Raw genomic sequence first — 24,894 nt, 5'->3', positions numbered from 1 at the left:
GTATCCTAAAAGATGAGAAAGAGGTTATATTATAGTCACCCAGGGGCGGTCCCGCTGCTGGTCCAGTCCGGCGCCTCCTATCTTCATTAGATGATGTCCTCTTCTTGTCTTCAGGCTGCGGCTCCGGCGCAGGCGTACTTTGTCTTCCCTGTTGAGGGCAGAGCAAAGTACTGCAGTGCGCAGGTGCTGGTCCTCTCTGACCTTTCCTGGCGCCTGTGCACTGCAGTACTTTGCTCTGCCCTCAACAGGGAAGACAAAGTACGCCTGCACCGGAGCCGCAGCGTGAAGACCAGAAGAAGACAACATCATAAGAAGATGGGAGGCCCCAGACTGTGACGCCCATCGGATCGGACGGCCCGCCCAGGTGAGTATAATCTAATCTTTTTTTTCCTCATCTTTTAGGATACATCGGGGGCTTATCTACAGCATTACAGAATGCTGTAGATAAGCCCCTGATGCCGGTGGGCTTAGCTCACCCTCGATTTTTGGGGTGACAGATTCCCTTTTAAAATAAACCCTTTCACTGACACATATGTAATACCAAATAACTTTAAGCAGTCTCACAATTAGATTTTAAAGGATTTTTTTTATTCCCTATCATCCTGAGCCATGTAAAATGAACCTTTACCTAAACTAGTCTATTGTATCACAACTGTACTGTTAGGTGCAGTTGTCACAAAGTGTGTTAATGAAGCCATTTTGTAATAACTAGCCCAGCCAGACATCCCATTGGGCAATCAGCACTTCTTTGGTGGTCACAAGTCACAGTGCTCCTCTTCCAATCATATTATTTTACTTTTCTAGTAATATTGAAGCTATTAGAAATCCTTGATTCACAATCTGTGTCTTCTCCTCTTAGGTTTCAGGAGATGTGTTACAAAGCTTACTTGGCCATTCGTCAGCACGCCAATCTGTTCATCAATCTATTTTCCATGATGCTTGGCTCTGGCATGCCCGAACTGCAATCTTTTGATGACATTGCTTACATTAGGAAGACACTGGCACTGGACAAAACTGAACAGGAAGCTCTGGAGTATTTCATGAAACAGATGAATGACGCCCATCATGGTGGCTGGACAACGAAAGTGGACTGGATCTTCCACACGATAAAACAGCGAGCATTGAACTGAGCAGAAAACAGTTGGTCTTTCCAGCCACTTTGTGGGTCACACACTGCACTGTTAATATGGACAAGCGGCACAGACCAGCTGCATGGGAATTGCACAAGTCACAAAGAGCATTACTATCACAACAGGCGTTACCAGAATGCACCAGAACCATTAACACTAACAGGGTCTACAACACTAAAGGAATACATTTCAAGAGTCTGGATTTCATATATTATGCCTTAAGGTCAAACAGGAGGCTAAACCTCTTAACTTGCGTTTTAGCACCCAATGTATATGGTCATGGTCTGTTTGATACAAATAGAAGTTTGGCATAGAGAATATTTTTGTGATTCCCATGTGCGTTTTGGAATGCTGATTTCAATACCATGGTGCAGTAAAAACTAGGAACCTGAAGGGCACAACCCTTCCCAAATGCCTCACAGTATTGTTTAACTGCAATGCAACTTTTTGACGCGCTCGACAAGTGTCCATTTTTGTTTTGTTTTCTTAAATGTGGCACCATACAAGTCTTGTGAAGAGGATAATGGTCTTGTTCTGTCTTTCTCCTATATTTTTTTTTGTTTGTTTTTATAAGCCTTTTTGTTTTATACTTTGCAAAAGTTGCACCATTGTTAAGAACACAACTTTCCTGATATGTCAGAGATGCACGCTGTACCGGTGTGTTGTCAGCGCTCTCTAGTACACGTCATGGTGAAACTGAGAGATTGTGTATATATATTATACACACACGCACACTCGTATATATGGATGTATTACAATATTCTTTTGTTAAGTACTACAAAATGAGACCAGAAGGATTTTGCATTGTTTTAAGTTAACTGCTTATTGCACTGAAGAATGTTGCTCTTATTTTTTTTATATAGTCTTCCTAGGCTATGTTAAAAAAAAAAAAAAAAAGTTTATTTTAACCTTCCCTATAAACTAATTTTTTTCTTTGTTTCAGAAATTATTTTGTGTACTATGTATCCATGTTCAGTTCTATGGATGTTTTTGTTTTTTATAAAGGTTATGCAGTTATTTTGTGTTATTTTTCCCCCCATCTTCTGATGCCTGCAAGTTTGAGTGTACCTGACTTTGTATATGTATGCCTACAGTTTTTGCACACAGATTCATTTATCCCTTAAGATTTACGTAAAAAAATAATTTTACAGATAACTTTTTATAAACTATATAAAACTTCACTACTGGTAGTCAGACCCACGGATTTTACTCATACCTTACAATGATGTATTTTAGCTTGTCTTTTTGTTATTTTCTATATATGCCCCGCCTTTTTAGCATATCTGAGCCTTATCCAGCATGCATCATTTTAAATGATTTCTGGGGATGTATGACGACCACTGACAATTACTTAAAGAGAAAAAAAAATACAGCAGCATAAAGTGTGGACATTCACGTTCTTTCATTATTAACACCCTTTCCCCCATGAGTTTGTGAGACATTCAGTGTTGCAGTAGGACTTAATAATAACTTATTGTTAAGTTATGATGACACCAAGCAATTTCTGGAATTATCTGGTGTTATAGCATACCACCTAGACACTATTTATAAAGGTATATATGACTCTTTAACTCCTAGATGACATCATTTTTATAATACCATTCTGTTTATCATTTAATTTATGATTTTTTGAAGGATGATACTGTTGTGACCGCTGATGCAAAAATTTGTTTTATATACATACACACACCGCTGTTAAAATGCCAGGTTTTTGTCATGCAAACAAAAATCTGAATTATTTCAGAACTTTTTCCACCTTTTAATGTCACCCACAATCCTAAAACAAGCTGAAATCTTTTCAGATTCAAAAATAAAAACCTATTTTTTTTTAAATTATGGCCAAAAAGTTCATCAGACTAGAACATATTTTCTCACATCCTTTTTGGCAGACTTGATGTAGGTTTTGACAAATCAGTCAGGCTTGGATTTTTATTTAATTTTTTAATTTTTTTTGTAAGGCCGGAAATATGAACAATATGGAAGATTGTTGTCACATGCAGTAAATAATCAGTTTTTGCTAGAAATTCCTGCAGCTCTTTCAATAATTCTGTAGACCTTCTAGCAGTTTCCCTGACCATTTTTTTTTATTGTCTTGTTAATTTTTGAGGGAAGGTCCTGTTCTAGATAATGTCATGGTTGTGCCACTTTTAACCCCTTTACCCCCCAAAGGTGGTTTGCATGTTAATTGCATAGAAGAAAAAGTGCAGCACTCACCCACTATCTTCATCAAAATGTAAGTCCTTTATTTGACACGACAAGCCATTGTGGACATAACGCGGCAGGAGTGTATTGGGGAGCGGGAGTGTGCAGAGCCGGGACGACGGCCGTTTCGCGCTGTGGCGCTTCTACGGGTCCATGTGAGTAAAACTGGTGATGTCATTTCCTTTTATAGGATTAAACTCACCCAATTATAACAAACAATATGTACAATTTAAAAACAAACAAACTCCACCTAACAGACTGCATATTACATGTGAATTAGATGAAAATTGCCATATCGAGCTTATCATTAAGACCCCTCTGCTCCCTTATTTGCATACAAACATTCAGTCAACATAGGAGATTTAGTGGTAAAAAATCGAATTCAGCCAGCCAGTAATAATTGGATGAATAAAACATTACCGCATGGCAATTTCAAATGTGGTAATTGTAGTGTATGTCACCTACATAAAATTGACAATCCTTTGAAAGTAGGTACGGTGGAGCATTTTGTAAAGGATTTCATAACGCGTAAAAGCAAATTCTTGGTGTATGTAATATTTTGCCCATGCAATCGTTTTTATATTGGCAAAACATTAAGACCCCTGATGGTCCGGTTTCGTGAGCATTTTATTTCAATTTTGACAGGCAAGGGACACGTGCGCTTTGTGAAACATATGCATGATGTGCACTGTGGCGACCCAAGCTTGTTACGCTTTGCAGGTCTAGAAGTGGTTAAATTTCCACAGCAAGGCGGTAATCATGATAGATTGCTATTACAACGCGAGGCTAAGTAGATTCTAGAAACAAATGCGCAAGGACCATGGGGTCTTAATGATAAGCTCGATATGGCAATTTTCATCTAATTCACATGTAATATGCAGTCTGTTAGGTGGAGTTTGTTTGTTTTTAAATTGTACATATTGTTTGTTATAATTGGGTGAGTTTAATCCTATAAAAGGAAATGACATCACCAGTTTTACTCACATGGACCCGTAGAAGCGCCACAGCGCGAAACGGCCGTCGTCCCGGCTCTGCACACTCCCGCTCCCCAATACACTCCTGCCGCTGCCGCGTTATGTCCACAATGGCTTGTCGTGTCAAATAAAGGACTTACATTTTGATGAAGATAGTGGGTGAGTGCTTCATTTTTTCTTCTATGCAATTGGATTATGTACTTTACATGCAAAGCACCACCCGTGTCTCATTTGGAAATCGAGTCCGTCCTATCAAAATAGATCTTACCAGCTGTATCACAATCATTATATAGCTTGTTCAGTGCCGGTTTCACGTTTTTCTCATCTTGGATGTGATATTATCATTAGTTTGCATGTTAATGACCAGGCCAATTTTTACAATTCTGACCACTGTCCCTTTATGAGGTAATAACTCTGGAACGCTTCCATGGATCCCAGTGATTCTGACATTGTTTCCTTGTGACATATTGTACTTCATGATAGTGGTAAAATTTATTTGATATTACTTGCATTTATTTGTGAAAAAAAAACTTAAATTTGGCAAAAATTTTGAAAATTTTCCAACTTTGAATTTTCAGGCCCTTAAATCACAGAGATATGTCACACAAAATACTTAATAAGTAACATTTCCCACATGTCTACTTTACATCAGCACAATTTTGGAACCAAATTTTTTTTTGTTAGGAAGTTATAAGGGTTAAAAGTTGATCAGCGATTTCTTTTTTTTTTTTTTTTTTTCGGGGCCACATCACGTTTGAAGTCACTTTGTGGGGTCTATATGATAGAAAATACCCAAAAGTGACACCATTCTAAAAACTGCACCCCTCAAGGTGCTCAAAACTACATTCAAGAAGTTTATTAACCCTTCAGGTGTTTCACAATAATTTTTGGAATGTTTAAAAAAAAAAAAATGAACATTTCACTTTTTTTTTTTTTTCACAAAAAAAAATTACTTCAGATCCAATTTTTTTTTTATTTTACCAGGGTAACAGGAGAAATTGGACCCCAAAAGTTCCTGTGCAATTTGTCCTGAGTAAGCTGATATCCCATATGTGGGGGTAAACCACTGTTTGGGCGCACGGCAGAGCTCAGAAGGGAAGGAGCGCCGTTTGACTTTTTCAATGCCAGATTGGCTGGAATTAAGATTGGACGCCATGTCTCATTCAGAGAGCCCCTGATGTGCCTAAACAGTGGAAACCCCCACTAGTGACACCATTTTGGAAAGTAGACCCCCTAAGGAGTACTTTGAACCCCCAAGTGCTTCACAGAAGTTTATAACTTAGAGCCATAAAAATAAAAAAGTATAATTTTTCCACAAAAATGATCTTTTTGCTCCCATTTTTTTATTTTCCCAAGGGTAACAGAGGAAATTGGACCCCAAGAGTTATTGTGTTTTTTGTCCTGAGTGCGGTGATACCTCCATATGTGGGGTGGGGGGAAACCACTGTTTGGGCACATGGCAGAGCTCAGAAGGGAAGGAGCGCCAGATTTTACTTTTATGGTTTGCAGGTGCCATGACCCACTGGGAGAGCCCATGAGGTGCCAAAATAGCAGAACCCCCCCCATAAGTCACCCCATTTTACGAATTACACCTCTCAATGAATTTATCTAGGGGTGCAGTGAACATATTGACACCATGGGTGTGTCACATAATGCAGATAGACTCGGGAGGAACCGAGCGCTATTTGCCTATTCAAGTGAATGGGTCTGTGCACATGTCAGTGTGTTTCCATGGACCGTGTGTCTGTGGGCAAAACACGCTGACATGTTTGTTTTTTAATGTCGGCACTGGCCACAAAACATCCCAACACACGTGCATACGCATAACACACATAGATGTCATCTATGTGACATGCATTGGCGCTGGGGAAGAAGCGCTACAGTAAGCGCTGTTCCCTGGCGCCGGGTGCTGAACTCGACTCATCATTCTCCCCTGCTTGTGCCGATTGCCGGCAGAGCAGGGGAGAATGATGAGAGCTGTGTTCAGCACTCGGCACCAGGGAACAGCGCTTACTGTAACTCTTCTTCCCTGGCGCCCGTCCTTGTGGTACTGATGCGGCACACACATGCCATACGTGTGCCACAAGTATTACACACACGGACACTGACATCTCCGGTACCGGAAATATCCGGACGTGTGGAAGAGACCTTATAGTGGGTTTTTACGTTTGGCAGCTGTCACACACTAAAATATGCTTTTTATTGTAAAAAATAGTTTTTGCGTCACCACATTTTGAGCTATAATTTTTCCATATTTTGGTCCACAGTCATGTGACGTTTTGTTTTTTTTGCGAGACGAGTCGAGTTGACGTTTTTATTGCTACCAATTTCGGGCACATGACATATTTTGATTGCTTTGTATTCTGATTTTTGAGAGGCAGAATGAACAAAAAACAGCAATTCATGAATTATTTTTTTTTGTGTAGGGGAGAGGGGGCATTTATACCATTCCACATGTTGTAAAAGCGGTTTTATTCTTCGGGTTAGTACGATTACAGCAATACCTCATATCATTTTTTTAATGTTTTGGCGCCTTTATACAATAAAAAATTTTATATAAAAAAATAATTATTTTTGCATCGCTTTATTCTGAGAGCTATAACTTTTTTATTTTTCCGGTGATGGAGCTGTATGGCAGCTTGTTTTTTGTGGGACAAGATGACAGTTTCAGCAGAACCATGATTTTTTATATCAGTCTTTTTGATTGCGTGTTATGTTATTCCACTTTTTGTTCGGCGGTATTATGATAAAGCATTGTTTTTTTGCCTTGGTTTTTTTTATGGTGTTCACTAAAGGGCTTAACTAGTGGGACAGTTTTATAGGGTGGGTCATTACAGATGCAGGGATACCAAATATGTGTACTTTTATGTAGATTTTTTTTTTCATTCAAATATTTATTTATTGATAGAATAAATATTGAGTTTTCATTTTTTTTTTTTTTTAATATATGAAATCTCTGCTGAGAATGTCTGCATATGCCCTAAATGTGATTGGGGATGTGGTTATATTCAAAATTATCCAATCATAAGAGGGTGTTCACACTTATGCAACCACATTTTTACTTTTATTTTCCACCTCAAAATTATTTCAGTTTGATTCCCATTAGATTTGTAGAGATTATTGGTGAAATTAAAAGTAGAAAAGTTCTGAAATAATGCTTCTTGATATGATTTTTTTGTACATGTTTTAGGCAGGTGTGGAAAAAGTAGAAGGGTTAATAGTTTGTTCATTCACTTTAAATTTTTGAGTTAAAAAAAAAAAAAAGGAAATCTGAATCAAATCAATGTTTGGGGTGATAATTCTGTGCCTTTAAAAACACCATCAAAGCATCACTTCTAGCTCCATGTTCACACAATTTTTGAAGATGCATGGCAGAGAGGTTGTTCCAAACATCTTGGAAAACTAACACTAGATTTTCTGTGCATGTAGGTTTGTGAAAATCCTTCTATTTGTTTAATCCCCGATAGATTTGATTATTGGCTCTGTGGAGGTCATGTCCTCACTTCCAGGATTTCCATGTTCTTCTTTACACTAAAGATCATTCTTAAATATGGTCTCCAAATGTTATGTAGCAGGACTGTAACCCCAAGCATACAACCAATCAGATGCCTTCCTGCTGGTATTTCATGGTGGTTAAGTATCTACCTGTATTTTTCAGCATTGAGGTGGCAAAGAATGAGGGCCGTAGATGCTTGGCCAAGGAAGCTTAGTGCAGTAGAATGAAAACACATCAATCATGCTTACTTTTCTTTGAAATCGGAAAATGTCCAGCAGTGGCCATCAGCTCAGAACTAGCAGCAATCTGTAGGATCTAGCTACACCCACCTCCTATTCAGAGAAGTCTGTCCAGAAGTTGTCTTCAGGGAAGAATAGTGGCCAAAAAGCCATACCCGCTACTTGGAAACAAAGCCAAGCATCTCAACCAATAACGGAAACCTAGGAAATGGAGGCAGTATAATTGCAGCAGGTGTTCTGGACTGATAAGTCAAAATGTGAACAAGCTTCCTTCTGTTACAGCCAAAGGACTGAAGTGTGGTACAATAATGAGTGTCTACAGGATTCAGTAAATCATGGTGGAGGTTTTTTGTAAGTTTGGAGCTGCATTTCAGCAACTGGAATTGTCGAGTTTTGTCAAGGCTAAGGGCTCATACTCGCTTGCGCGAAACTCGGATAAGTCTCGCACGGTAATACCTGGCGCTGCTGCCAGCACTCAGATTGGAGCGTGTGGCCGCATAGGAATACATGCAGCCGCAAGCTCCGCTGTACCAGGTGCAGTGCCGGGTATTGCCGTGCGAGACTCATCCGAGTTTCTCGCAAGTGAGTATGAGCCCTAATGGTGTCCTCAATGCTGAGAAATACAGGCAGATACTTAACAATCATGCTCTATCATCAGGGATTACTTTATCCTGTTACTGGACAATGACCCCAAAACAGACGGCCAATGTTAAGAACTATCTTCAGTGTAAAAAAACAAGGAGTCCTGGAAGTGATTATACGGCCCTTACAGAACCCTGATCTCAACATCAAGTCTGTGTAGGATTACATGAAGAGACACAAGATTTGTGTTTAGTTGTCCAACATATTTGTAACAACCTTCCTGCCAAGTTCTTTCAAAAATTGTCTGTAAGTGAACCTAGAAGAATTGATGCTGTTTTGAAGGCAAAGGGTAGTCGCATCAAATTTTGATCTCCATTTATCTTCTGTACATTCACTTTGTATTTTGTTAATTGATAAACTCTTAACACCTCTATTTTTGAAAATATTCTTACTTTGCGGGACTTTTCTCACACCTGCCTGTGGCTTTTGCATAGTTCTGTGTATAGATTTTTTTTTTATGTATCTCTTAGTACCCATAAAGCACCACACAAGCAGGGGTTTTTTTTATTTTAGCGCTGAAGCGGTGCCACTAAACGAAGTTCCTTGCACCTAGTCCTATATTATCCAGCCGCTGTCTTCATATTTTCCTGGTGCTGCGATCTTGTGACCGAAACTTCTGACTTCACTGGAATTCAGGGGGTAACGGTCACAAATTCTCAGTGCAAGTCTATGAGCCTCGTTCTGGCTCTTAAAGGCTTTCATTAAGTTGTGACTTCCGTAAACACTAGAGCTGTCCAACAGGTCACAAACTGCTGAAGATTGACCAGAGTGGCGCTAGTAAGAACTGAAGATGGCGGCCGGTAAGTATAAGACCGGAAGCATGGAACTTAGATTAGTATCACAACTCAGCGCTGCAATAAAAGAAAACACTGGAGTGGTGCTTTAAGGGGGCTGGAAAACATATGAAAGTACTACTTATCCAGAATCCGATAACATGCTGATCGCTGGAGGTCTGACCTCTGGGAGCAGTGGCTCCAGCAGTCCCACATACAATTGTTCCATTCAAATGCCTGTACTCGGGATCAGTGAGGATCTGAGTGGTGGGATACAAAGCAACTGATCGGTGATAACTTGTGCTCATGGTCCATCTCTTTTAATGTTTATTTAACCCCTTTCCTACATCGGGCATGTGTTTACGCTGTCGGACTCCCTTCCTTTGATGTGGGCTCCAGCAGTGAGCCCACATCTTTCCAGGCACGTCACCTGTTTTGGACAGCTGAAATGTGCCCTGAACAGCTGCGGGTGGAATCGCGATCCACCTGCGGCTATTAACCCATTAAATGCTGCTGACTGCAGCATTTAATAAGCGCTTCCGGCAATCGCATCGGAAATCCGCCCACGGGTGACCCCCGTTACGTGATCATGGGTCACTGGTGGGTTGGCATGGCAACCAGAGGTCTCCTGGAGACTTCTATGGTTGTCACTGCTGGCTTGCTGTGAGTGCCGCCCATAGCAAGTGAGTAATTCAGCTACATAGAGGCGATCTGATCATTGCCTCTATGTAGCTGAGCCGATCGGGTTATGGCAGCTTCAATAGCCTCCACAGGAGGCGGAGGCTATTGAAGCATGTCAAAAGTAAAAAAAATAAATATTTTTAAAAATACCGTATAAAAATTCAAATCACCCCTCTTTCGCCCCATTCAAAATAAAACAAGAAAAAAAAATCAAACATACACATATTTGTTATTGCTGCGTTCAGAATCGCCCGATCTATCAATTAAAAAAAAGGATTAACCTGATCACTAAATTGCGTAGTGAAAAAAAAGTCAAAATGCCAGAATTACTAGTTTTTTGGTCACCGTGACTTTGCATTAAAATTAGTGATGAGCGAATATACTCGTTACTCGAGATTTCCCGAGCACGCCTGGGTGACCTCCGAGTATTTGTAAGGCTAGGTTCACATTGCGTTAATGGGTGATCGCTAACGGACAGCGTTGCACGGCGAAAATGTCGCAATTAACGCCGTGCAACGGGTCCGTTAGCGCACCCATTGACAGCAATGTTAATTTCGCCAGCAGCGCATCACTAGCGCGTGCCTTTTTCGGCTCGCGCTAGTGATGTGCCGTTCTTCTGTGACGCGCCTCGGACGCTGCTTGCAGCGTCCGCGGCGCGCCCGAGGTCCGTTCCCCGCTCTCGCAGATCGGGGATCTGCGAGAGCGGGGGCGTTAAGGCGACCCCCAAACGCGATCCATAAAAATACATTGCGTTAGCGCAATGCGCTAGCGCTAAACGGATTGCCCTAACGCAATGTGAACCTAGCCTTAGTGCTCGGAGATTTAGTTTTCATCGTCTCAGCTGAATGATTTACAGCTATTAGCCTGCTTGATTACAGGTGGGGATTCCCTAGCAACCAGGCAACCCTCACATGTACTCAGCCTGGCAAGTAGCTGTAAATCATTCAGCTGAGGCGATGAAAACTAAATCTCTGAGCAGTCATAAATACTCGGAGATCACCCAGGCGTGCTCGGGAAATCTCTAGTAACGAGTATATTCGCTCATCACTAATTAAAATGCAATAATGGGCGATCAAAAGATCGTATCTGCACCTAAATAGTATCATTAAAAACAGCTCAGCGTGCAAAAAATAAGCCCTCACCCAACCCGAGATCACGGGGATCAGAAAATGGCTGAATTTTTTTATTTTTTTTTTAACGAAGTTTGGATTTTTTTTTTCACCACTTACTTAAAAAAATAACCTTGACATATTTGGTGTCTATTAACTCGTAATGACCTTGAGAATCATAATGGCAGGTTAGTTTTAAGCATTTAGTGAAAGTATTAAAAAAAAACAAACAAGTGTGTGATTGCACTGTTTTTGCAATTTCATCACACTTGGAATTTTTTTCCCATTTTTTAGTACACGACATGGTAAAACCAATGATGTCGTTCAAAAGTACAACTCGTCCCGCAAAAACAAGCCCTCATTTCCATATGACAGAAAAATAAAAAACGTATAACTCTGGGAAGAAGGGGAGCGAAATATGAAAACGCAAAAACAAAAATACCTCCGGGGGTTAAGGGACTAAAAGATACATTTTTTATGCTATTCTGGCAGTGTTGTCAGTGACTGAGTGATGCAGCAGTCTGCACTGTTTATGGGATGTGTATAGGAAGAAAAAATAGTGGCACTTACCGTTCCTTTAAAATCCAATGTCTTTATTTGGAAAAACGTTTAAAACTGTCTGCAGAGAGAGTGGGATGGGGCCTCAAACGGAATTCTTGCCCTTGATGCCTAGATACACCTCATGCATCTTCAATGGGTTGCATCAGCAAGATGGATACATGTGCCATGTTGATGTGTGTCCACCACAGACTGCAGTGTAAGACAGCATTCAGCAGACAATAGAAACCTAGGGGGCGCTATAAGTGAATTCAATCGCCCGTTATTGCATTTTAATGCAATGTTGCAACAACCAAAAAAACGTAATTCTGGGGTTTTGACTTTTTTCTCGCTACGCTGTTTACCAATTGGATTAATTCTTTTTATAGTGTGATAGATCGGGCGATTCTGAACACGGCGATACCCAATATGTGTATGTTTGATTTTTTTTTTTTCCATTGTTTTATTTTAAATGGCGCAAAAGGGGGGATGATTTGAACTTTTAGATTATTTTTAAAAACTTTTTTTTTTTACACTTTGCATGCTTCAGTAGTCTCCATGGGAGACTAGAGGCTGCAGTTGTCCGATCGGCTCTGCTACATACAGTTGTGCTCAAAACTTTACATACCCTGGCAGAATTTTTGCTTTCTTGGCCTTTTTTCAGAGAATATGAATGATAACACCAAAACTTTTTCTCCTCTCATGGTTAGTGGTTGGGTGAAGCCATTTATTGTCAAACTACTGTGTTTTCTCTTTTTAAATCATAATAATCATAATTTTGCCAGGATATCTAAACTTTTGAGCACAACTGAAAAGAAATGCTACTTGGGCGGCGCTCATAGCAATCCGGCTATGACAACTATAGAGGTCTGCTGGAGACTTCTAGTTGTCGTGCCAACCCGTCGGTGACCTGTGATCACGTGACGGGGTCACCGATTTGCGGGATTTCCGGCGCACTTGCCAGAAGCACTCGTTCAATGCCGCTGTTAGAGATTAACAGCGGCATTTAACTAGTTAACAGCTGCGAGTGGATGGTAATTCTACCCGCGTCTGTTAGGGGCACATGTCAGCTGTTCAAAACAGCGAAGGAGCCCACATCAAAGGGGACTAGCATGCGCAATACATGTACGGCGCATGTCGCGAAGGGGATAAGCTATCCTGCCACATGCTGCCATTGCCTTCCAGCAATGCCTGCAGAATTACTATGGTCGCGCCCAGGGCAGAGGTCGCAGTAGTATGTCCATTGTATTTGACCGATTGTTTCTCCTTTTTGTACATACTTTGGTTATTTTGTTTTTTTTGTATTTATTTGCATTTTTTACATTTTGTAGTAACTGAAGAAGGTTCATGTTGAACCGAAACGGTTTGAGTATACTGCAAAATAAATTCTTCTGTTCCAGCATCCTAAGTTGAGTGCTAAGTTTTATGTTGATGCAGTAGTATGTCCAGACATGGATCTGATAACCTGCAGATAGTGTGTTTTGAAAGAATAGCAATATTTAGGGAATCTGTTCAATAATAATGTAATACAACAGTGAAATATCTGAAGGTCGAGCTTCACTTTAAAGTACGGTATGTCATCAGGAACACGTTCTACGACAGAAAGTTGGCAGCACTTGGCTTATTAATTTATTGTAAATATTGTAGGTGCTAAAAACATTTTCTCAATACTATTATATTCTAGAAAAATATATTTACAGCTAGAAAACATGTACTGTTCATATTCTATAACATGGTTATACGCTACATTTCTGTCTGCCATATTAGACTCCTGATATAGTAATTATGTACATTTCCTGTCCTCAATTAAATTGTGCTTGTTGTACGGGAATTTGATCTCCACCTTAAAGTTTTATCGTCTTTTCTTGTTCTGCTCTGCTGAGAGTCTGCCCGTGGTGTCATGCTTCCAGGTTCTTCTCTTGGTGAATTGCAATACAGCATACACAGTAAGGATAAATGTTGTGTTAGCTTAACCATTCCAACTATGGAAGCGCCTCCAATCAGCATTAATGTTGGCCAAAACAAGCAGTGAAAGACCACAGTCCGGTCATACTTTTTAATCAGTATGACATCTTCTGGTTTACTGTCAGGTCGATGGAAACATGCAAAAGGAGTGTCATTCTTGCGTTCAAAATATAGTTTCACATCAAGCACGCCATCTAGCAAATCGTTTTTGTCTCGTTGGCACTGAGGGACATAAAAGCACTAAAAACAAACAAAAAAAGAAAAGGGGTTATCTGAGATTAAAAATATATATATATACACAATGGCATGTAAAAGCTTGGGCACCCCTGGTCAATATTACTGTTATTGTGATCATTTAAGCAGGTTGAACATGAAATGATCTCTAAAAGGCCTAAAGTTGAAGATGACAAATTTCCTTTGTATTTTAAGCAAAATATATATATATTTTCATCTTTTACATTTTAAAAATTGCAAAAAGGAAAATGGGCAGATGCAAAAGTTTGGGTAGTATTTAGCAACACCCCCTTTTGAAAGTATCACAGCTTGTAAACACTTTTTTAGCCAGCCATGAATATTTCAATTTTTGTTTGAGGAATTTTCATCCATTCTTCCTTGGAAAATTTGTACAGTTCTGTGAGATTCCTGGGTCGTTTTGCATGCAATGCTATTTTGAGGTCTAGCCACAGATTTTCAATGATGTTCAAATCAGGGGACTGTGAGGGCCATTGTAAAACCTTCAGCTTGTGCCTTTTAAGGTGAATTGTGGATTTTGAAGTGTGTTTAGGGTCATCCACTTGTAGAAGCTATCCTCTTTTTAACTTCAGTGATTTTACAGCTGGTATTATGTTTGCATCAACAATTTGTTGAAATTTCATTGAATCCATTCTTTACCCGTGAAATGTCCCCCATGCCATCGGCTGCAACACAACCTCAAAACATGATAGATCCATCCCCCATGCTTAATGGTTGGCAAGATGTTATTTTCCTGAAATTCTGTGCTCTTTTTTCTCCACACATACCTTTGATCATTGTGGCCAAAGAGTTCTATTTTAACCTCATCGGTCCACAGGACTTGTTTACAAAATGCATCAGGCTTGTTTAGATGTTCTTTTGCATACTTTTGAATTTTATGGTGACAACGCAGAAGAGGTTTTCTTCTGATGACTCTTCCATGAAGGCCATATTTGTGCAGGTGTCTCTGAACAGTAGAACAACGTGTCACAACTTCAGAGTCTGCTAAATATTTCTGAAAGTATTTTGCAGTCAAACAGGGGTTCTGATTTGCTTCTTTAGCAGTCCTACTAGCAGCTCTCACTGAAATGTTGCTTGCTCTTCCAGACATTATCTTGACCTCCATTGTTCCTATTAACTGCCATTTCTTAATTACATTTAGAACAGAGGAAAGGGCAACTTGAAAACACTTTGCTATCTTCTTATAGCCTTCTCCTGCTGTGTGGGCCTCGACCATTTTCATTTTCAGAGTGCTAGGCAGCTGCTTAGAAGAACCCATGTCTACTGGTTTTTGGCACAAGGTTAGAGGAGGCTGGATTTTTATAAAACTGGGAATTTGCATCACCTGGCCTTCCTTAACGAGGATAGTGACCGAGCCATAACCCTAACAGGCTAATTAAGGTCTGACATCTTGCTGAAATTGATCTAAGCACACAAATCTCCAAGAGAGCCCAAACTTTAGCATTGGCCCATTTTCCTTTTGTGATTTCTAAAATGTAAAAAGCTGAAAATATTTTTCTTTTTGTGGGCTTAATATACGAAGGAAATGTGTCATCTTTAACTTTAGGCCTTTTAGAGATCATTTCATCTTCAATTTGCTTAACTGTTCACAATAACATTAATTTTGACCAGGGGTCCCCAAACTTTTACATACCGCTGTATGTATAGTATTATTAGGCAATGTGGTAAAATTAAAATAATAACAATAGTCTTCAACTAAGTCCTCCACCACTCCAGAATAGATGCCCTGGTGATCCCAGTGATTCTGTGTTTACTTGTCCTGCAGCAATGACATCATGTACAGTCACATGACTACAGCACATCAAGACTAGCAGGGACCAATGAAAAGGCAGTGGTGCTGGAGTGGGGAGGGAATTTAACAAGATACCAATGGGTGTTTTATTATTATTTATACATACTAATCCTAGTTAAAGAATTTAATTCTTCCCCCTGTTGATAATAAAAAAATACCTTTTTATTTGACTTTTATGGATGTTCCATGTAGGTTCTTTGCTGTCTTTCCAAAATTTTCAGGAAGCACCAACATGTAATTGGATTTCCCAATGAAACAGTTTATTATAACTGGGTTTTCTTACCCCTACTCTCTCAACTGCACAATAGGAAGCCTGAGAGTAAAAGTATAAAGGTGTGTGCACACGGCAACTTATGGACGCCGGCGGTGTTTTTCCTGAAACATCTTTTTTGTCATCTTTATAGTCATTTTGCCGCTTTTTTTTATTTTATGTATAAATTACTGGCAGCTTGAAAGCTCTGAAGCCACCAGAATAAGGGTCCAGGTCACATCTTTGAGCTGCTTCATGGTTTTAGAAGTCTGAAGCTGTTAAAAGAAGTTACAAAAGACTGGACATATGCACATTGATTCGTCTTGACGTTGCTATGCATATGTTCATTCTTTTCACGTTTTTGGAGATACTCAAGGCAGATTTCACCTGAAGAAAGCACCATGTGCATATACTATAACTCTTTTGGGTCCTTCCTCCAAATCGAAATCCATGCTAAAAATTGTTGAGTCATCTGATATATGTTGGTTTATGGGATTAGTTGCCTGATATTAATATTTATCATGGGAGATGTGAACGTTATGATTAGTTCACCATCCAAAAACTTTTGTCTCAATTCTATTGTCATAACTGCAATTTATAACTGGTCATGACAGTGTTCTCAAATCCATTTGCGAATAGGTGCAGGAAAAGTAACAAAAATCACTGGGATTCCTTAGATTTCAGTCAGGAATCCAGAGTGTTAGCAGCAGGAATTAGTGGCACATACTACACTCATCTTGCCATCAAAAAAATACCACTGTACTGACCTACTGACAATGATATCAATGTGAACATGGTCTAAATCAGTAATAGATGAGACAAAATATTACTATGGGGGATACAATGAAACTTGGCAAGAAATACGCCTCAATGAGCACCCACTGTACTTCAAATTTGTATGGACACTTACTTTAGGATTTATCTGGACAGCTTCTTCGTTGTAATGCAGGGCCGCCACATAGTCAGAACCGGACACGTTCACCAGTATCTGAAGACAGGGATACTTGGATTGTCCATGGCAATCAGCACCACATGTGAATGAACAGTCTATCCAGTCGTCCATGATATCAGTTTGGAGAATTGTGCAGTTCGCCTCTTCATTCCAGACACTGGTAGACAATAAAAAGGTTTGGTCTGATATTTGACCTGATATTTGTATCCATGAGGAGCACATGTCCATTATGGTGAGGACTTGCAATATTGTACATCTACTCTGTTTTCAAGTACCTTGATTTTATCATATTTATTTCTTTTAATCAATTGTCACAACTAGAAATATGTTCACATTGAAGCCCTATTTAAGCATAAAAATAACGGCTTTCAGTCATGGGGGCATGCACAGAGAGATTACAGTCACTGCTCACGCATTGTCCACTATACTGTGAGCGCCAGTTGTAAGGATGCCCTGGTAGTTTGATTGACAGCCCACTCTGTCGCAAGTCTGTGTAGTGAGGTGTCAATCAAATTAAAACCACCACTCACAGTATGTTCTTTCTTCTTCTGACAAAGTCATATCTATATAAAAAATACGAGCGAGGTCAAAAATGAGCAAAAACCCTGCTGTAACTAAGTAAATAAAAAGCAAAAAGTGCATTTAAATAACACCTGGTTCTTAGTAATACTGTTTTTGATCAAAAATAGCATAAAAGCGATTTCTGTGGAAGAAAAAAAAACTATAGTTAACGAGCATTCCTATGTGTGCAGACTTTAGGGACATCCTGTATGATGGGCAATGCTGTGAGAAGAGACTGTAATTGCTCAGTGCACACCCCCATGACTTAAGGCCGGCAGCTCCTGGGGGGAAATAAGTTAATTTTCTCCCTCTAGCCACACTTACAGTAAGGAGGCCGGGCAGCATTGTAACGTTCTTTGCCTGAAGATTAACCCTATGTTTGCAGATAAATAGCGTGTTCTAAGGTGACCGGTTCCCTTTAATACTCAAGGTGGAAATATCCATCGCACCGCACTCATTTTAAGTGAGGGGGGGGGCAGAATAAAAACATTTAGTTCCGATTTCTGTGTAATAGATAGACAATTCTGCAATGACAACACAAACACCTATTTCAGCTCATTACTGTCACATTTCTCCAAGTATTGACTTTAGTGACCCCGGATAGGACATCAGGAACTTTTTTTTTCGTGTTATCAACACCCCTTTTTCTGTGAAAACATTATCTCGTTGACATTCAGATGGTTTTTATTTTCTGCTTTATGGATAAGATGAAGTTGTGTAGCTTAAAGCCCCACTCTGCCTAATGAGGCCATTTATCATCTCTTTGACTGATGTGTTCTGGGATTTAATGACTTTTTATGATTTTTTTCCCCAAAAAAATTAACAGCCCAGGTTCACATACATCTGTATCTTTACTGGACCCTTAAGCCTGATTCAAGAAAAACTCAGCCATGTGTTATTCTAATCTATTTTGGAGGACTAGACTTTCAATTCTATGTGAATGAGAAAAAACAGAATATACTGTTGCCACGCCATCCACGTGCTGCTCGTTTTACAGATCTTTCACGAATCCTTGACTTACATGAATCTTTTTTTCAGGAGCAAAATTAGACATGATCTTGTGAATAGGGGCTTTGGGAGTAGGGAGCATATAGTAGGGAATATGACTAAAGGATAAGAGTAAACTAGGATTGTTGTCTGTTATCATGAAAATACATAGCTTTGTATGGAAGCATCGACACAAAATAATAATATATTCTTAATTAAATCTATCTTCAAAGTTGCTTTGCTTTTTATTTAAACCTAGTGGCTGTGAATGCGACATAACACTGGTTGATGCCTTTTAATGCCTAACTGAAAAGATGGTAACAAATTGCAAGCTTTCGAGACTACTCCAGTCTTCGTTAGGGCCCATACTCATTTATGAGAAAAACAGACGAGTGCAATCGTAAAAAAATCGGATTGCACTCTGACCAATGTTATTCAATGAGTTACATCTCATCTGCGATTATTTTTCTCAGCTGAAATCGGACTGAGAATAAAATCGCTCCATGCTGCGATTTGCTGCGTATCTCGGACGAGACTCGCCAATGTAAGTCAATGGATGCGAGAGAAAAACGCACAGCAATTGTACCATTCATGTGCGGTGTACAGTAAAATCACACTGACAGGTTAAAATAGAATAGAAATATACACAGAGAATACACATATATATATATATATATATATATATATATATATATATACACTCACCGGCCACTTTATTAGGTACACCATGCTAGTAACGGGTTGGACCCCCTTTTGCCTTCAGAACTGCCTCAATTCTTCGTGGCATAGATTCAACAAGGTGCTGGAAGCATTCCTCAGAGATTTTGGTCCATATTAACATGATGGCATCACACAGTTGCCGCAGATTTGTCGGCTGCACATCCCAAAGATGCTCCATACAAGGCAGGATGGATCCATGCTTTCATGTTGTTTACGCCAAATTCTGACCCTACCATCCGAATGTCGCAGCAGAAATCGAGACTCATCAGACCAAGCAACGTTTTTCCAATCTTCTACTGTCCAATTTCGATGAGCTTGTACAAATTGTAGCCTCAGTTTCCTGTTCTTAGCTGAAAGGAGTGGTACCCGGTGTGGTCTTCTGCTGCTGTAGCCCATCTGCCTCAAAGTTCGACGCACTGTGCGTTCAGAGATGCTCTTAGGCCTACCTTGGTTGTAACGGGTGGCGATTTGAGTCACTGTTGCCTTTCTATCAGCTCGAACCAGTCTGCCCATTCTCCTCTGACCTCTGGCATCAACAAGGCATTTCCGCCCACAGAACTGCCGCTCACTGGATTTTTTTTCTTTTTCGGACCATTCTCTGTAAACCCTAGAGATGGTTGTGCGTGAAAATCCCAGTAGATCAGCAGTTTCTGAAATACTCAGACCAGCCCTTCTGGCACCAACAACCATGCCACGTTCAAAGGCACTCAAATCACCTTTCTTCCCCATACTGATGCTCGGTTTGCACTGCAGGAGATTGTCTTGACCATGTCTACATGCCTAAATGCACTGAGTTGCCGCCATGTGATTGGCTGATTAGAAATTAAGTGTTAACAAGAAGTTGGACAGGTGTACCTAATAAAGTGGCCGGTGAGTGTATATATATATATATATATGTCAATAATACACACATATATATATGTATTTATATTGCACAGAAAGATAGAAGAGAAGCTGGTAATTCATCTGCCAACTTCTGTAAAATCACTGCAGGAACCGACAGGATAAAAGACAAGGATCACATACAATAAAGACAAATAAAATAGGTAGATATATAGGTAGAAAATAGGTAGATATATAGATGTAAATGAGACAAATACAATTAGTACAGTGTGTGTGCTCCGTACTGTAGATGTATTTAAAGGTTTTTCGGAAAAAAATGGCGTGGGCCCCTGCGCAATTTTCAAAGCCAGTGACTGGGGGCAGATGTTTATAGACTGGGAAGGGGGTAATACCCATGGAGCTTCCCAGGCTATTAATATCAGCTCAAAACTGTATACTTAGCCTTTACTGGCTATTAAAATGTCCCCCCAAAAAAATGACGTGGGGTCCCCCCATAATTAATAACCAGCAAAAGCTATGCAGACAGCTGCTGTGGGCTGATATTAATAGCCTAGGAAGGGGCCATGGATATTGCACCCCCCCCCCCCCCCCGGCTAAAAACATCAGCACTCAGCCACCCCAGAAAATTTGGATTTGTCATTAATTGGCTGCAATACTCATTTAATGCCAATAATTTTGCAATGCACATTTATCACCGACTTTTGTTTATGATATTTACTTAGAATTTGTAAGTATATTTATTAAACTATTTGTATAATTTTTGACTTATATAGTTTTTTGTGCTTTAAATTTGTGAGATTGATGACTTAAAGATCAATATAATTGGTCAACTTAGGGCTCATACCCATATGTGAGAAAAAAAGGTCCGATTTCCGGACTGAAAAAACAGACGAGTGCTATGCAAGTGTCATGTGAGGATCATTCAAGTACAATGCGATTTTCACACCTAGCATCAGATTTAGTGCGATTGCTATCCGATTGCAATGCGATTTTAACATGAGCTTTTACACACAGCAGTTCTCTGTCATTTACACATTGTTTTCAAAGGAAATATTTGTCAAAACACACAAATACTGTATATATATATATATATATATATATATATATATATATATAATAGATAGATAGATAGATAGAAGAAAAGCCGGCAATTCCTGTGCGCGTAGAGTAAAATCACACTGACAGGTTAGAATAGAATAGACAGAATAGATATATACACATATAATACATATATTTGTCAGTGACACACATGTATATATATGTATTTATATTGCATAGAGAGATAGATAGAAGAAAAGCCGGTAATACATCTGTCGGGTTCTGTAAATTCACTGCAGGAGCCGACAGTATAGAAAAGATAGATTACATACAGTAAATACCAATAGAATAGGTAGATATATAGATGTCAGTGACAAATACAATTAGTACAGTGCGTGTGCAAATTACTGTACATGTATTTAATTAATAAAAGATTATTTTATGGAAAAAAGGGCATGGGCTCCCACGCAATTTTCAAAACCAGCAGAGGTAAAGCCATTGACTGGGGCAGATGTTTATAGCCTGGGAAGGGGGTAATACCCATGGAGATTCCCAGCCTATTAATATCAGCTCACAGCTGTATTTAGCCTTTACTGGCTATTAAAATGGGGGACCCCCCAAAAAAATGACGTGGGGTTCCCCCATAATTAATAGCCAGCAAAGGCTATGCAGACAGCTGCTGGCTGATATTAATAGCCTAGGAAGGGGCCATGGATATTGGCCCCCTCCTGGCTAAAAACATCAACACTCAGCACCTCAGAAAAGACGTATCTCTAAGATGCGCCAATTCTGGCACTTAGCCTTGCTCTTCCCACTTGCCCTGTAGCGGTGGCAAATGGGGTAATAGTTGTGGGTGTTGAAGTCACCATTGTGGCCTCAAATATTGGAAGAATTCATAGATAAGGCATGTGAAAGTTTTATTTTCCTGTGATTGAGGTCTGGTCCAGGGTTCTGATGCCCCCAAATGGTCTGAGGAGCACCTTCCTCACTTGATGTAAAAAGACATTAATCCATGTGACTCATTCATTCCTGCTCTGAATATGTCAAAGTTCATCTTAAGTTTGTACTCCCAGACTCTTCTGTCTCTCTGATGTGAAGTTTCCTTTCAATACCATCAATATCATGTCCATGATGTTGTGATCAGGGTGACAAAAATTTTTGGTCACAGGTACTACACTTTTTTCTTTTATTGTGTGATGATTATGAGAATTCATCCTTGTTCTTGGACATTCAGTACATATAAGTGTGTACCCTACATTAGATGTAGTGCAGCTGAGAGTAACTGGAATCTTATGGTCCTGATGTGGGTTGGGGATCTTTATCTTGTCTGTTTTCCTTATAAATGGACAGGTTTTAAATTTTTTTCTGGTTGGAGGGAAAATTCATCCTCACTCAAAATCACTTTGCATTTGACAACAATGTGTATTTACAGGAGACTGGCACAATAATGGGAAGCAAAATGTCACCACAATAAGCAAATCTTTTCATAGCCAAGTTTCAAAGCGACGTTTTGTCCTCTTACAGGCTTTCCAGTTAGCCATTAAAAGGCATCAACCAGTGATGGCTCTCAAATGTTAATATTTACCCCAAACCAAGCACAAATGTGTTGTCCAATTGTCCTGCTTCTGAAAAAGAATTTCTCCATCCAGTCTGACTAGATAGAAAACAGTGGGTTTGCTTTCTGATCAGTTCTCTTCTGCCATTTTGGTTTTGTGCATGAAGAGAGAAAAACATGATAAGAGGAAACCACCCCTACAGAGTTTTCCGTGCATGATGTTCCTATGGTTTTCTGGCCTGAACATAATTAGCTCATTATCCACTTTATGTGTACCCTTATTATTTTTATCATTTATCAGATGGTTCCAGTTAAAAGTCCGCTTTCTAGTTTACATGATCAGCCTTTTGTTCCCATTATCTCATTTCAATGTTTGCATGTTGCTCACCTGAGCATGAATGGTTTCAAAATTGCGATCCCAAGTAAAAAGAACATGAGGACAGAGAGCCCCATCATAGTGAACCCCAACAGCATTGCCCTGTCTTCTCCAGCATTGGATACCTGCTTCTTCACTTTATCTGCTGCTCTCACCCCATCCGTGCTGCTCTCTTTTCGTTTTGCCTTGCCAGGTACAGGAGAAAAGGCTTCCCTTAAAACAGCAGAAATTCTAGTTATCAAGTGCACATTTTTTTGTTAAATACGGTATATATTTCTCTGCATACATAAAAAGTAAAAGCATTTCATACAGTGTTATCCTTCTGAATATGAGGACTTCCTGCCCTAATCTAAAATGGATTCCTCCCATAGGAAGCTGCACCCCAAATCCAGTCCAAATAACTGTATTTCTGTAAGAAGCCGCTGCAGCTCACCAATACACAAATGGGCTGAAATAAATGCTCACTTGGTTGAAGCCAGTCGTATATGAAAAATCGTCCGAGTTTCATGCAGGTGATTCGGATGATTTTTGTCCATTTTGTCTGTTTTTCATGCCCATGTGACATCGGTCAGTCATTCATTTTTATATATCAACATTTGAAGTGTACACAATCAAATACAGTTTCCTAGGTTAAAAAACGCAATGTAACCATAAAAATCAGATGTTACAAAGATGATCCTTATGGGATCTGATTTTCTGTCTCACCCATAGACTTGCATAGGTGATTCTCATCCAACACTGAGAAGAACATAGAGCATGCTACCATTTTGTTAACACGGACATTCGCTCCTGACACCAGAGATTCCTCACAGTGCGGAGTGCACACGATGTGAAGATTCACAAGTCTGCAGTCACATAGAGTGCCTGCAGGCTTGTAGCCTAAGGATGGACAACACCTTTCTTGTGTGCTTGTTTGTTATCCCCAAAGAACTAGAATCAGCTTCAAGCAAAAGGACGGGCTGGTAAAACTTCTGATAGATACATAATAGACAGCTCGGACCACAGCTGCCCCATGCTGTTTTAATTAGCAAAAACGGTAATTACATTAACTGAGAAACACAATTAGAGCTCACTCTTGCAGTACATTGTTTTTCTGTATTAGGTGTTTAATAGACTTTTCCAGCCAGAGGTAAATTGCTGAAGCACAGCCGTAGTGTGTGAGTCCTGTCCTGAACATCAGCTAAAAGTTCTTTTCCACACCTTAGTTCTCCAGTTCTCTAGCCCATACACAGATTAATTAAAAAAAAAAATCTGGACTGCATCATGTCAGCCTCTCAGTAAAGTCTTCTACAAGACATCAGCATATCGTTATGGAATTAGATTATACCACTTACTATTATATTATAGTCTCTTGGGGAATAAAATACATTTTCTAACACATCTGAGCTGTTTCACATGCTTGAAGAAATCCCACCATGTCCAGGCTCACCAAGGAATTGTGTAAATTGTTGAAAATTATGTATGTACACAGTTTAATGTCCTCCTGAAAGATTAAGACATTTGCAACAGGTCACAGGGTGGTAGCCATGGTCAAGTGGCACGGCTTTGTCACTCTTCATGCACTGAGTGCAGAACCATCCCGTTTAACCCTTTCAGTCAAGAAGCCAAACCAGCTGATGTAAAAGTTGTTCTTTTTATCAAACTGGTGAACAGGGAGTAGCAGGTTATGCATTCTTCATCATTTTCCACACATTACATCGGCTCCATTCTCAGAGTTACATTCTGCACTTTGTTTCTGGCAGTAGGACAGGAATGAGGAGAGATCCGAAATGCCTGCATTTTTCTTAGGAGTAGGGACATGCGGTGTCACTATGCCCTGA

General features: G+C 39.7%; 2 protein-coding genes across 9 annotated transcripts in view; one reads left to right on the top strand and one right to left on the bottom strand.

Annotated features, from left to right (window-relative positions):
- Positions 1 to 2,505, top strand: part of PIK3CA (phosphatidylinositol-4,5-bisphosphate 3-kinase catalytic subunit alpha) — a 95,266-nt gene extending 92,761 nt beyond the window's left edge. For all 6 annotated transcript variants that reach the window (XM_077290495.1, XM_077290494.1, XM_077290489.1 and 3 more), the window contains one exon: positions 860 to 2,505. In XM_077290495.1, coding sequence (XP_077146610.1) covers positions 860 to 1,130 — 271 coding nt within the window. In that variant the 3' untranslated portion in view covers positions 1,131 to 2,505. The remainder of the gene's footprint in view (positions 1 to 859) is intronic.
- A 10,714-nt stretch (positions 2,506 to 13,219) lies between these two features.
- Positions 13,220 to 24,894, bottom strand: part of KCNMB3 (potassium calcium-activated channel subfamily M regulatory beta subunit 3) — a 77,334-nt gene continuing 65,659 nt past the window's right edge. For 2 of the 3 annotated variants that reach the window (XM_077290488.1, XM_077290486.1), the window contains exons 2-4: positions 23,087 to 23,287; positions 16,953 to 17,151; positions 13,220 to 13,988 (exon numbers count right to left, since the gene is read on the bottom strand). In XM_077290488.1, the coding sequence (XP_077146603.1) occupies positions 13,590 to 13,988; positions 16,953 to 17,151; positions 23,087 to 23,287 (799 nt within the window). In that variant the 3' untranslated portion in view covers positions 13,220 to 13,589. The remainder of the gene's footprint in view (positions 13,989 to 16,952; positions 17,152 to 23,086; positions 23,288 to 24,894) is intronic. The other variant, XM_077290487.1, reaches the window with a different exon arrangement.

Source organism: Ranitomeya variabilis, chromosome 2, assembly GCF_051348905.1.
Source record: "Ranitomeya variabilis isolate aRanVar5 chromosome 2, aRanVar5.hap1, whole genome shotgun sequence".
Taxonomy (NCBI): domain Eukaryota; kingdom Metazoa; phylum Chordata; class Amphibia; order Anura; family Dendrobatidae; genus Ranitomeya; species Ranitomeya variabilis.
This window is presented reverse-complemented; position numbering and strand designations above follow the sequence as displayed.